General features: G+C 29.7%; 1 protein-coding gene across 1 annotated transcript; it reads left to right on the forward strand.

Moving 5' to 3' along the window:
• Window positions 1-362: 362 nt before the first annotated feature.
• On the forward strand, window positions 363-9096 carry LOC122500697 (protein hunchback). Its single transcript, XM_043609752.1, has 5 exons — window positions 363-680; window positions 3405-3571; window positions 6652-7125; window positions 7232-7846; window positions 8276-9096. Exons 2-5 carry the CDS (start codon window positions 3443-3445, stop codon window positions 8540-8542), a joined length of 1485 nt encoding a protein of 494 aa, XP_043465687.1. The 5' UTR covers window positions 363-680; window positions 3405-3442; the 3' UTR covers window positions 8543-9096.
• Window positions 9097-15084: the final 5988 nt, after the last annotated feature.

Here is a 15084-nt window from a genome sequence, read left to right on the forward strand (position 1 = left end):
TTGGATTTTGTTCCTGAATGAATTACGGTAATGAACTGAAATGGAATTATGAATTCGAATGTCGTTGTCAGAAATTTATTGTTTTATCTGAGGAGGTGTGTGTCAGGAAAGTCGGCACTCACATAAAAAAACCCTACTGAAGAGAGGTCCTCCAGGTATGTTTGGGTATTCCGGAAAACAAGGAAACACAAGGGAAATACAATATTATGGTAATGCATAAGGCAGAAAATGCGAATGAAAGGGTAGTGGGGAAGATAGGCCGGCGAAGAGCCTGCAAATTGAGTAGCGCTGATTGGGCTGCCCGAAGGTGGTAGGGATGGAGTAGCTGAGTAGTGCAGCCCCTTCTGTAAATACCCAATAAGCCGCAATTCTACTTCACACTTCTCCAAAAGCTGGCCTCATGGTTTTTGCTGGCAGTAGTGAGTAGTCAGTTTGTTACCGGAACTCTGATACTGTATTCGGTTTGGAAGCGCGGAAACATTTTCCAATAGTTTCACTATTTCTTCTGATAAACGGTTTATGAGTGAACAAAGTTTTGTGCCGTGAGTGACATTACATTTTATTGTAATTATTATGTGAAAAAGTATCAGTTATTGTTCTTCATAAAAATCTCCTTCATCTTTGGACTGATAAGTGTTTAATTTGAAGAATTGCAAAAAAGCCCAGAAATTCTTTACCAGGTTTGTTTGAAAACAATTAAATAATACAGATTGTTAATCACCGTAAAAACAGATTTTTAGAGATATTTACTGCGCATTTTACACAGAAATATCTTTTAAAACATTACATTATATTTTTACTTTCATTACATAAATTTTCCAATAATGAACTTGATTTGAATAATTTTAATTTCTACCTCGTAATTGTATTATTTGTTGTTTTTTTCCTTTTCTTATTAAACTAATATACAAAATGATGTGCCTTCAAAAATTAGTCAATGTTCTTGTATTAATTTTCTATACTCTTGTAAACTGTTTTTCATATACTAAAGATATAGAAATATTTTTAAATTTTAATTTAATACTGAATAGGAGGTCATTTTCTAGAAACAAGTAAAACTTTGACTTGCTCATTGTTTTTATTTTTGTGCTTTTTCTTTCACCTTCCAAGAATCTGAATGGCCTCACAAAGCATCTAAATAATGAAAACATTGAAACACATATACCTTCGGTTCTAAACTGTTTAGAATAAACTCAATTTATTTTTCCTTTTCTTTTTAGTCAAAAGTGTATTTCTTTATTTGTTTTTTTATCAAAAAGTAGTTAAATAATAATAGTAATAACAGAAAGAACATTGACTTTTGCTAATTTAAATTAAAATAAAAAAGGACCAAATTAGTTAAATTATATTTTCTTATTTCTTTACGAAAGCAAAATAATTCTCCTAAATTTAACAGTTTTAGTATACTTCTATAGAGTTATTACTTAAAACAACACTGAGAAAAACATTTATTTGAATCAAACTCAGAATAACATTGCTATACAGTCAAACATATTTAAGTTCATAATTGACACATATATATATTTTGGTTCATCTAAAGAAGCAATATATTTAATTCAAACATTAATTATGGCTTTTATATTTGAATTAAACAAAAAAAAAATTTCATTATGTTTTCTATTTAAACTAAAACAGAATTTACTTTTTAATTAAATATATTATGAAAATAAAATATTTTTAAATCAAAGCAGTACTTAGTTATATAATTATTGCCCTGAACATGTTTTTAACTCCTTATAGGTGAATGAAAGAAATCCCCATATAATAGTTTTTGACGCTATTACAGAAAGATTTTTTTGAAATTATTGTTCAATCTGAATGTTTTAGAAAAAAATTGAACTGTTTAAAATTTATGACAATTATAAATTCTTAAAAATAAATGTTTAGTCAATAAATCAAACTAATTTACGTATTTATGTCATTTTTATTGCCTAAATTGTTTTGAAAAGAAAATATTACTTTGGAAAGTGCAGCACGTTCGAGATAAAGAAAAGAAAAAGTTATGATTTTAAGAAATGTTGTGCTTAGTTCTTTTTGCAAATTGTATTAAGGGTTGTTTATTTTCCACGGTTACCCCTAGCGTTATTTCCCTGGGAAGACAGTGGCCCAAGTGAGTTATTTATGGTTATGAGGACTCTCGGACATGAAGGACAATGAGATTTGCCAGCTACTTTGAATAGCTAAATCCTGACTTTCCGGTGTCCAGGCTAGAAATGATCCACTTGAATAAATCAACTGTACCTTGTCAGCAGGGGCACGTGTAGTTTCCCAAAATGTGGTGACCACTCCGGCAAGCAAAATTTTACAATTTCAGTTTGTTGGCTTGAGGTTCGTTTGTATTTGCGAACCCCTTTTTCCGAACTGACCACAGAGTAAACCTCTTTTTTCACTAAAATTTACTGCTGTAATAAGATTGTTTTCTGACTCACTGTATTGACTTAATAAATTTATGTAACGTGACTCATAAATTTAACTAAGTACCTATACACCCTTATTTCATAAAAAATTATAAATAGTAATAAATTATTATATTATAAATATGTTAATATTATTTTTACTCAGCAAGAGACATTTCAACATTTTTTTTGCCATTTCAAAGCAAATAAAGTTTATTAATATTGTTATTATTATTTTTCTTTTTTGCTAATTACGTTTGATTGTTATTGCTTCGTTTTTAATTTTTATTTTTCTTTCTAAGCATTATTCTAGTACTTTTGTATGAAAGGGTTTTTCTACCCGTCTATATGTAAATAAATAAATAAAAATAAATTATTAAATTCATATAAATTTTTCCACATTTTAAGAAAACGCTTGAACAACTAAAACTCTTTGTTATACCGTATTTAAAAATATAATTAAAGATAAATTTTTTAATTAAAGTATTTTTGAAAATAAACGTTTTCTTCCATTAATATAATAAAGAGGTATAGAATACGTGTTTAAAAAAGGAGGATTAGCATGTAAAATAAATAACTCGCAACAAAAACAAAACCACCTTTTTTCTGTTCGTTTATTTGAATCTTCAAAACTTTAGGGACATGACTTTCTTGTAGAATCATATATTTTATATTTGAAATAAATTAGAGTGCAAATTTTAAAAGTTTTCTATTAACTTTAATTAAAAATATTAAAATGGCAATTGCGGTAAATATAAGAAACCGACTGGTAGAAAATAATATAAATAATTAATTATCCAACTAAGTACATATACACATTACCATGGGTTAAAAGATTTAAAAGTAGATTGATAGACCATATGCTAATACTAAATTAATAAATAAATTTCTATATGTTATTGATTTGTTATACAAATAAAAAAAGGCAAAAGAAGAAAAATTGAAAATAAAAGTTTATTAGAGAAAACAGTACGTCTATAATAATATAGGTTTCTTGTTATTTTCCAGTACTAAAACAAAGAAGACATTTAAAAGCATTGAAATCTATGTTGCCGAAAATGGATGGGCAACGGGATCAGCAGTCACTCGAGGAGCAGTCTGATATAGAGAAGCAGGGGCAACTTCTCCCCCCGTCGCCAACCACGCCTTCGTGGGGTATCGCTGATAAAATAGTGGTGAGTATTGTTAGTTATCACCGCCTCATTGAACCCCTCTATACTATCAAATTTCTTTCTCTTTTCCCATCTACTCTTTTATACGCGTCTCTTTCTCAATTGGTTGGCACCCTCCATTCCCAAAATATCAAAATGTCTGATTCTCTATTTCTTTTGTTTATTCTCCAACAGTTGTCAAATATGGCAATAAATTTCATTAAATTTCATCCTTTAGCACCAATTGAAAGGAAACTGTACTTGTATATTTAAATGAAAAAGAAAATTCCGAAAAACTTTTGTTCAGGCAAGGTATTGCAATTGTGTGTAAAACAAATCTCCTAAAAATCTTAATAGTTATGGAAATAACGTTGTACAAGTTTGTGTGTTAAGTAAAGGCATTGTATTAGAGAAAGAACGTTAAGGAGATGCATACTTTCAGTGTTAATTACTTTTAAACGCAATTCCCGAATTTGTATTTTAAATCATTATGATATGGATATAACTAGAATTTATATATCCTTGTGGACAGTTTTGAGAGAAGGGGGTTCTTAAACAATCCACAAATGTCCACGTGGGCTCAGTAAAACTTTGATTTTATCCCTTATATTTTGTTTATCTTGCTTTCAAATTTCGCTCCAATGTTTTAACTAATTTTCAAAAGATTTGTTATCAAATAAATTATATTTAATAGCATAAAACTATGTAAAATATTTTTGACATGTCGAAAATATTTTATTTTACTTTTTTATAAAATATCCATTTCTTAACCATATTAAAATATAAAACTTTCTTTAAAGCTATAAGTTTTCATGTCCTACCAAAAATAATATTTTCTTACCAAAAAATGTCCACGTGGACATTTTCACATTGAACTTCAATGGGAAAATCGCATCGACTTTTGACACGCGCCTTAAGGTATAGGTTGTCAAAAGTTCACGTTTGTCTACGAAGGGGGGAGGGGACGTCAAAATAAATTGTTCGCGTGGTATATGGACGACCCCTTATTAATGTTTTAAAAAATAAATCCGGGAATTTAAAAATGATTTATTATTATTAATATTATATTATAAAATTATTATTATTGGAAATTATATAATTTTTGATAGACACTCTGCATTTTATCGCTTCTAGTTTACAAGATAATCGCAATTTATTAATTTCGGTAAAAAATCTTGCTTTTTTTATTAATCTACATGGTTTCATATAGGTCGAATTATAGTTTTCATTAATTTACATTTAATTTTAGTTTAATTGTTTCTTTAGAAAAAAGTAAGTCTTATTTTGTCTGACCCTTGCAAAAGTTGTGCCATTTTTTTTCGCATTCTAAAATGAATTCTGGTCTGTGACCTAAAAAATTGTATATATCGCGAAATAAGAACCACTCTACTTCATACGTATATACGTATAAATATTTTTATATTTTTTTACTACGATTCTCTAATTATCTTTTAACCGAACTCAATAAATATCCCTGGAGAAACTGTGTTATCGTGTTGTTAAAATTGTATTGTTTCTAAAATGTCCGCTTTTTAAATTTTATCGGCTTTGACGAAGGAACGCCACAAAACGAAGCGCTCCAGTATTAGATGGATAAAGGAAAAAGATCTTGGTGAGTAATCGCCTTGTCTATGGACTCTTCAACGACTCAAAATATATAAGCTATCTCCCTCTTAACATTACTTTCAGTTTCTCTTACTTTCCATTCTTCAAAATTATATATATAGATAGTTCATTCTTTGTAAATTGTCAATATTTTTTTTCTTGAATTACTATATTCTAAAACTATTAGTTCCTAAGTTTTAATTTACAAAAAAGTTAATTTCAAATCCGTTTTTACTAAGAACTTTTATTCCGAAAACAAAAAATTTCAAAGAAAAGTTTTCCAACACAAACAATATCAATAACAATTTAAATTAAGGAGGAAAATGTAATTTTATAATCGAACGTTATTGATTCGTTATTGATTTCGTCTTTTTTACACGTTGATTTGTCCATCTTCTCTATAGTTACTGCCTGTGCTGAGCATTCTTCTTTTGGACAACAAATCCAATAAGTTTTGCTAGACGATTTTGAATGTTTATAATACAAAAATCCACTGATATATATATACGTAATATTAATATTTTTAATGTAACGAGTTCAGCCATAATTGTTTACAATAATTTTAATAATTTTTAATGCTTTCAAAAAACTACTACCTAATTTTGCAAAGGAAACAATATAAATTATATATATATATATATTATATATATATCTTAAACTGTTTAAAAAATACATAATGATATTTACCCCTAAATTTCAGGATGGTTGAAAAATTCCTAGTAAATATAAAGAGTTAGTTTTATCTATTTTTTCTACCACTCTACAAAATTGTTCCAGATGAAGAAAACCCAAGGTATTGCGATTTAAAAGACAAAACGATGTTGGTGAAACTTTGTGATTTCGTTTACTTTTACCCCAGTTTCATTAAGTTTGGAATTTTTAACTTGAAATTCATAATCAATAAGCCGCCATAAAACCAACAAATAATAAGTTTTCAGTTATCTGGGGTGTATTACACGGAAAAAATAAATTAGCTGCAGCAGTAAACAGATGTTTGCTGTGAATTCTCTGAAAATTAGCTACTACCACAGCTAAGAAGCTTGCAGTGGCAGCGAACATGTTAGCCGTGACAGCAAACATTAGTAAAAATTTATGCGAGTTTGCTGTCATAGCGAACTTGTTTGATCTCACAGCGAACTTTTTCGCTGTCCCTATTTCAACGAACAAGGTTTGCTGTGGCAGCAAAATGTTCGCTGCCACAGCAAACCCTTTCTATGCGTGTATATCACGTATAATTACAGACACACTCTTACTCGTGCAAGTGAACGCACCCCTGGTTTCCTTTTCAAAAATAGTTTGTGATATTGGATCTGTTATTTCGAATTTAATTAATCTGACCTCAAATTATATTTTACCTATGTATTAAATGGTTAAAGTAATTCATCTTATCCGACATTTTTTGTTGCATGCCATTTTTTCAATTATTGAATGAAAAGTTTGCGAAGATAATTTTTATATATAAAGGGATTTAATTAATTGAAATTAAAATTTGTTTGCAGGGCAAGGTGAAGACTCACAAATGCAGACAGTGTAACTATGTATCCATCACAAAATTGGATTTTTGGCAGCATAATCGTGGACATATCAAGATTGACAAATTATTAACTTGCCCTAAATGTCCATTCGTCACAGAGTATAAACATCACCTTGAATATCATCTTCGAAATCACTTTGGATCGAAGCCTTTCAAATGCAATAAGTGTCCTTACTCATGCGTCAACAAGTCGATGCTCAGTAGTCATCTTAAATCACATTCCAATGTCTACCAATACAGATGTGCAAATTGCTCCTACGCTACCAAATATTGTCATTCGTTAAAGCTACATTTAAGAAAATATAATCATCAGCCTGCAATGGTTTTAAATGCCGATGGATCTCCGAACCCGCTGCCTATTATTGACGTTTATGGAACCCGAAGAGGTCCGAAGCCTAAGCCGGTCAAGATAAAAGAAGAGAATCAGTACAACGTGCAGGTAAAAAACTTGTTTAATTTGTATTTATCATTTAATATTATTTTTATCTAGTCTAGAATTAGAAAATTAATTTTTTGAATTTGCTAACATATAATTTCTATTTCAGAATCAATTAAACAATAACATATTGAGTTCGATTTCACCACCCATTGTGAGTTCGCAAGTGATGATGCCGACGTCAATGTCGCCAATAAATATGGGAAGTCCAATGAATATGTCCGTTTTAAACAGCGGTCCAAATGGAATGAACAATCTTGTGCCGAATCATACTAATGTACTGAATGCATTGTCATCTTATAATCAGTTACTTAGTGCTGGATATCCTATGCAGAATTCTATTTTTAGTGAGAATATTGCAGAGAACGCATTAAAACTACAAGCTTACTTTGAATATACTAGATCTATCAATAATGAGAAAATTCTCGAAGATTCACTGCTGGACAGCATTTCCACTGGATCGACTGGATCCACTGGATCTATTACTTTAAATGATGATTCAAGTCCCGAGAAAAAAGATAACATGCTTCCTATACTTGAAAAATGTGAATCAGTTTCTGAAAGTTGTAACATTGATAAAAAGTATGAAATTTCTAATCAAGAAGAACATTCTGTGCAAAAGAACAATGTCAATAATTTGAAGAAAACAGGCACTAGTAGGCGTAAGGGGAAGGCCGTAAAATTAGATAAACATATATTGGAAAAGGATTCTGATGATGAGCAGGTGAGCAAATTTTATTATCATTCTAATAAATAATAAAATCTAAATTACATTCAGGTGTTTCTTCCCGAAGCACATTCATAATCCTTACAGATTTAGCTTTTCTTTAGTATGTCAATTTAAAGTTCGTTTATTAAACTCGTCAGCAAAGTCATTGATAATTACTTTTGACGTTAAAAATTGTTTAAACAAATGAAAAAATTGGAGAATTTTTAAAAACTAACGCCTCTATTCGATTCTACGTGAAAAATTAGTAAAGGAACATGTAAAAAATTGTTTGAACCATTTTTAATGTCTTTCATTGTTGATATTTCGATTTGTTTTAGCATGGGCATAAGCATAAGATCAAAAAGCTTGGAAATTGACGAGAAATAATAAAATTTAATTTAATATTTACTTTTTTGTAACATACATATTATTTTCTGTTCACAGGACTACGAAAAATATTTCAACAAGCTGGCATTAACTATTCCCAATAAATGTTATTCGGAAAGGAATAGTTTGGATTCTGAAGATAAATCTGAAACTGTAGATCAGTATGCATGTCAATACTGTGAAATTTCTTTTGGAAATGATGTCATGTACACTGTTCACATGGGTTATCATGGATACAAAAATCCATTTACTTGTAACATGTGTGGGCATCAGTGTACCGATAAGGTGTCATTCTTTCTTCACATTGCTAAGTCAAAACATTAAGCAAGTGACAATTTAATCAAAATTAGCGACACTTTTTTATCTATTGAAATTATTTTATTAAAAGCGAAGCAACGAAGTTTCTCCGATATTCTCAACGAATAATATTGATAAAGAAAATTTGTTAGACTGTCCATATATATATACTTGCTAGGTTGCTTTTACGAAATATTTCGAGCCAAATACTTGTGGTTGTGAATTAGAATGAAATTGTATAAATGTCTCAGGGTCATATAAAAGATACACTACACTGCCTTTATGTAGTTACAATCAAAAGCACTTGGTGCGATTCTCCAATTTACTGATACTTTTGATTTGAGAATATGTCCAAGTAAAGCAGTACGAAAGTAGAAAACTACCTACCTCAGAAAATCGTACATTTTTCTAAATCTATAATATTTATACGTTTTCTAAACCATTTTCTAGATTATATTTTTGTAATATATTTGTTAAAACAGTGCAAAACTATAGCATAATTGTAAGTCTAAAATTAATATTTTTCATATTCCAAAGAGGTTTCTTCAAAAAGTATTATTATAATAAAAAGAGTGATTATAGATGAGTAGATTTCTATAAAATACATTGTAAGAAAACAATAAGTCAAATTAAATTTCATAATTATGCAAAAATTCATAATTTTGTTCAGATGCAATTTAATTTTTATAGAAAGTAATATAATTAATTGTAAGATAAATATTGTAGAAAAGCATATAAATATTTCAATTAATGAAATATTGCAAAAGTGATGTTCATTTGTCAATTATTAAAATTTAGAATGTAAAATAATTACCTTTTCAATTTATTGGTAGTTTTTAGAATATAAAGTATTAATAATCCTTTATATTATTATTTATTCAAAGAGAAAATAAAGAAATTTTCAATAAATATGAAAAGCAAGATGTACAAATATTTTTGATCACTTATTTCTATTTCCAATAACTACATTATAATTTATAATTAAAATCAGTCGGTAAGTTAGATCTAGGATATAAAAAAAGGCTAACTTTTCGATACTGATAAACAAATAGTCTAATGTTTTTTAAATTCTGAGAATCAGGCTAACTATATGTACCTATATCAAAGTGTAATTTTTCAAAAAGTAAATTCAAGTTTTTTATTCGTTATTCAAATAAAAAACTACTAATAAATGAATAATTAGATTAAAAATGAAAGTTAATTTGTAACTTAAATTAAATTTACCTATTAGGAAGAACATCTAAACATCAATGAAAATATGAAACGGAGTTATGATTTAAAATATTTCTTTGGTTATGTTAAAATTATATTTTTTTCGTTAAAACACTTATTCTATTAGTGGCATTCCAGGAGAAATTTACTACTTTTCGGAGTACCCTCACCGATTTCTTTCAAACTTGGTAGTATTACATTTGTTGGTCTAAAGTTTCAGAAAATCAATTTTTTAAGTAAAATCAATTGTTTATTTAAAAGTTACAACAATTGCTCAAAATTGTTTAAATGCCCATATCTTCTAAACGGTTCAAGATAATCATTGTTTAAATTATAAGTTATTGAAAAATTCTAGCAACTTTTTTTCTTCGGAATATAAAAGTGTGAAAAACAAGGAATTTTTTGGTTCGTAAGTCATTTAATTTTGAATTCCTGATCAAAAGTTTATATTATTTATTTAAATAACTTTTTTAATTAACAAAATAAGAAAAAAATGTTAAGAACATTTTTGAAGCGTCTCGTCTTTATGAATTTTTAGCAAAAAAGTAAACTCAATTATCTTGAACCGTTTAAAAGATATGGGCATTTAAACAATTTTGAGCAATTGTTGTAACTTTTAAATAAATAATTGATTTTACTTAAAAAATTGATTTTCTGAAACTTTAGACCAACAAATGTAATACTACCAAGTTTGAAAGAAATCGGTGAGGGTACTCCGAAAAGTAGTAAATTTCTCCTGGAATGCCACATTAAGTAACAAAATTTTAAGTCGTTAACCATTTTTACCATGCAATTATGTAGTCTTTTTTTCGTCGGGACAAATTGATAGTTTATCATTCGGTATGTAGCCAAAACACAATGCGATTGTTCCTTCTTTGGCTACCTACCTTACCGACAGAAGAAAATCTACTGTCGGTAAGGGGGAAATAACTTTTCCCTTATGACGTATTGAGGTTACTTGTCAAACTATTCTGAGCGATTATTTAATAATTCATACAAATTTTTTAAGAAACTCATTAATTCTTTTCCCTAAAATCAATTTCACGTTTGCGTAGTCTGTTAGTTTTAAAATATTTATTTGTCCTTCAAGGAGCGTTTACACCTTCGGTAAGAATTTCCCGTTCTGGAAATTTTTACCGAAGGTGTAAATGCTCCCTCAATCAATAAATTTTTATAAATGAAACTGTGAATCAAGAAGACTTTGCTGTGAATGCAGGGTGTTTTCGACGTCGTCGGTCGTACCGGTCAGTTGCCTACGGAAGCGCCTACGCGCCACGAGGCAAAGAGAGGAAACCTGTTTCTGCTAATGTCGTAAAGGCCTTTCTCCAATAGGTTTTAAAAAGTGTGCGAATGACTGCTGTTACGAGCGGTACTATGGGTACTGTGCAAATTCACTCGTATTTGATTCGCGGATTCATTCTTAGTAATATCCCTGAAAAGGGACCGGGAAATTTCAAATAAATACAGAAGTAATTCCGTTAAAACGGAGGGAAAAACTCTTACGAATAGGAGGAACCAATTAATGATTAATATTTATATTAATCAATTATTAGTTCTACTTGCTTCGTGAGGAAACCCTTTTAGTTTATTATAAAAGTCAACTTTACAAAATGCAACCTTTCGGTTCGAGATTAGTCTTAATACTAAAGAGCAACGAGAGGAGATCTGCGACTCCGCTCTAAGTACATAATATTGTTCACTGCGCAAGTCCTGAGTGACGTACGTTCATCACCAATTCACTGTACATTTCTATACACTTCTCTTCTCATCAACTGTACATTTTACACTCACTAGCGCAGTCGACGGCCGCAAGCGGCCGTCTCCTTTGCCGTTCTCTGCCATTTCTCAATTCAGTTCCCTGCCTAATTTTTAATTAATTACAATTTTTCTTTTTTCTTTGTGAATTCCATATACAATTAAACTTACACAAACATATAAGCGTAAGGCATATGAAACTGGCGAACGCTAAGCATTAAATAGGGAATTATCTTTAACTGTTCTACGCCATTTCTAAATTTAGTTTGCTGCCTAATTTGGAATTAATTCTAATAACTTTAATTTCATTACATTTAAATATAAGATTTAAACTCCTGCCCTATTATAATTATATTCTTTGTTACTATTATTAATAATTACTTATTATTTTCAATAATATTGATTTCAATTTATTTATTCTAATTTCTTTTTTAATAAACATAAATTGATAAATATATACCATTTGTCTAGTTTTAATTATCTGATGCTGAATTAGAATGTATGTTCATTGTTATTAATAATATTAAAAAAAGTTTTTTGTTTATTTAATTTTCTTAATTACTTTTAATTAAAAAATGAATAAAAATAAATATTTATTATTTATCAATTTCAAAAAAGGCTATCAACATTTTAAAAGTTAGCGCCAACAATTGGACAACCGCAGCTCCATCTGCAACATGCACTTTGCTTATGAGTATGCCTTTCTCCAATGCTTTTTTCCTAATCGCGCTGCGAGTTCTCTTCGATATTTTCGATATTCGATCTTGCCCATGCCTTCATGCTTTTTTTTGGTAGGAATACAGTTATACTCATTGTTTCTGAAAGTCATACATTTATCAGACATTACAAATCAAATATATTACATACTGTCTTATTCTATTTCATTAATTAATAACAATTCACTGTAAAAAAATCTGGTGTAAAATAACACGAAACTTGTAATTTCACACATCAAAATTATAGGTTGTACGTAGTAAATTTATTTCGTTCCAAAAGTAGTTTTACTATTTTTAATAATTTTACATTATACGACTATGTAATTTAATAGTTTTCTGTAAATTTACTACGTCCGACGTAGGAAAATTTGATCACTATGTCCGACGTGGTATTTTTACATTGCGTGTATTTCTACACTTTGACGTAATATTACGTCGCACGATCTGTACAATTACATGGCGAATGTAATTTTCTTATTCCTTTAAGATTTTCAAAAAATTTTCAAGTTTTTATAAATAACTCTAAAAAAGTGTATATAATGTACATTTATAGAAAGTATATGCTAATTTATAAGTAAATAATAATATAACAAAAAGTTTTGGGCTATATTTCATAAATACAAAAAGTTACGACTGAAAATATTATTTCAAAAAATATTTGCAGGTTATGTAGATTACAGTCGGCGTGTAAAAATACCACGTCGGACATAGTGACCAAACTTTCCAACGTCGGACATAGTAAATTTACAGCAGATTTTTTTACAGTGAATTATTGTATTTTATACACTAATAAGTTTTATAGTTTATTTAGACTTAATAGTTTAAACATTAATTAATATTTATGAATATGATTACACATATTATTAACAAATTATTAACATTAGTTATGAATAAAGGAATGAAACGCATTTTGCCGAATTAATGCGTATTTCAAAACTTCTTTGTCAAAGGAAAAGATATTCGATACTTATTTAGATTTTGTTTATATGAAGTATTCCTAAGTGGAAATACCAAGAAGACTTTAGGGAAATATAATAGCTTATTTTACGAGTTAATTCTCGGAGCAGATAAAAAGGTTATTGTGTATATATTTTCCAATATTTATTCTATTTAATAAATTGAAAGACGATTCGTTTTATAATTCGAAATCTAAAAAGCTGTGCCATCTCTCACGATTTAGAATTAACATTTTACTTAAAATTATTAATTTATATTTAAATTAATTAAAAGAAATCTCATCGATATATCGAGATTCGATTTATCGATTATCAGTAGAGCGAGATAAACGTCGCTCGTTACACTGCGTTGCGTTGATTTTAGCATGTGTTGCTATAGCAACCGACGCAGACGCAGTCATTCGCACACTTTTTAAAACCTATTGGAGAAAGGCCTTAATCGCCAAGTCGTCGAATGGAGACGCATGCATATCCCCTAAAGGCCAACGCAGAATAGATCTGTAACCGGAACCGCAATCGTAAGCGTAACCGTAAGAATAAGTTAAAGAAGGATAGGTATATTGTTTATCCTTCTCTAACTCATTCTTACGCTTACGGTCACGATTGCGGTTCCGGTTGCAGATCTATTCTGCGTTGGCCTTAATCGCCAAGTCGTCGAATGATCAAATAGTCGAATGCCAAGTAATCGAATGGACAAAACGTCGAATGCTAAAAACATCGAATCGGCATTTAGTCGAATGCTTAAAACATCGAATTGTCAATACGTCGAATGTTCAAAACGTCGAATTATCAATTCGTCGAATGTTAAAAATATCGAATCGTCAATATGACGAATGTTCAAAACGTCGAATTTTATCAATTCGTCGAATGTTAAAAACATCGAATTCTCAATTCGTCGAATGTTCAAAACGTCGAATGCTAAAAACATCGAATCGTCAACATGTCGAATGTTCAAAACGTCGAATTATCAATTTGTCGAATGCTCAAAACATCGAATTGTTAATTCATCGAATGCTTAAATCATCGAATTTTCCATTCGTCGAATGTTCAAAACGTCGAATGATCAAAACGTCGAATGCTAAAAACATCGAATTCTCAAATCGTCGAATGCTCAAATAGTCGAAACGCCATCTGTTCGAAATGTCAAGTAGTAGAATGGTAAAGTAGTCGAAACGCCAACTGTTCGAATTGCCAAGTAGTAGAATGGTAAAGTAGTCGAATGTTCAAAACGTCGAATGATAAAAACGTCGAATGCTCAGAACATCGAACTGTTAATTCGTCGTATGCTCAAAACGTCGAATGATAAAAACGTCGAATGCTAAAAACATCGAATCGTCAAAAGTTCGAAAAAGTTCTTTGTCTTCAGTAAACATTAACTTAAAACAAAGAACTTTTTCGAACTTTTGACGATTCGATGTTTTTAGCATTCGACGTTTTGAGCATTCGACGAATTAACAGTTCGATGTTCTAAGCATTCGACGTTTTTATCATTCGACGTTTTGAACATTCGACGACCTTACCATTCTACTACTTGGCAATTCGAACAGATGGCGTTTCGACTACTTTACCATTCGACTACTTGACATTTCGAACAGATGGCGTTTCGACTATTTGAGCATTCGACGATTTGAGAATTCGATGTTTTTAGCATTCGACGTTTTGATCATTCGACGTTTTGAACATTCGACGAATTGAGAATTCGATGTTTTTAGCATTCGATTAACTGAAGATTCGATATTCTTAGCATTCGACTACATGACGATTCGATGTTTTTAGCATTCGACGTTTTTATCATTCGACGTTTTAAACATTCGACGTATTGACAATTCGATGTTTTTAACATTCGACGAATTGATAATTCGACGTTTTGAACATTCGTCATATTGACGATTCGATATTTTTAACATTCGACGAATTGATAATTCGACGT

Source organism: Leptopilina heterotoma, unplaced genomic scaffold, assembly GCF_015476425.1.
Source record: "Leptopilina heterotoma isolate Lh14 unplaced genomic scaffold, ASM1547642v1 Lhet_190, whole genome shotgun sequence".
NCBI lineage: Eukaryota > Metazoa > Arthropoda > Insecta > Hymenoptera > Figitidae > Leptopilina > Leptopilina heterotoma.

Coding starts and splice junctions, on each gene's coding strand:
- LOC122500697 (XM_043609752.1), top strand. CDS start 3,443: ATGTTGCCGAAAATGGATGGGCAACGGGATCAGCAGTCACTCGAGGAG. Junction 7,126..7,231: donor AGAATCAGTACAACGTGCAG/GTAAAAAACTTG, acceptor TTTCTATTTCAG/AATCAATTAAACAATAACAT. Junction 7,847..8,275: donor AGGATTCTGATGATGAGCAG/GTGAGCAAATTT, acceptor TTCTGTTCACAG/GACTACGAAAAATATTTCAA.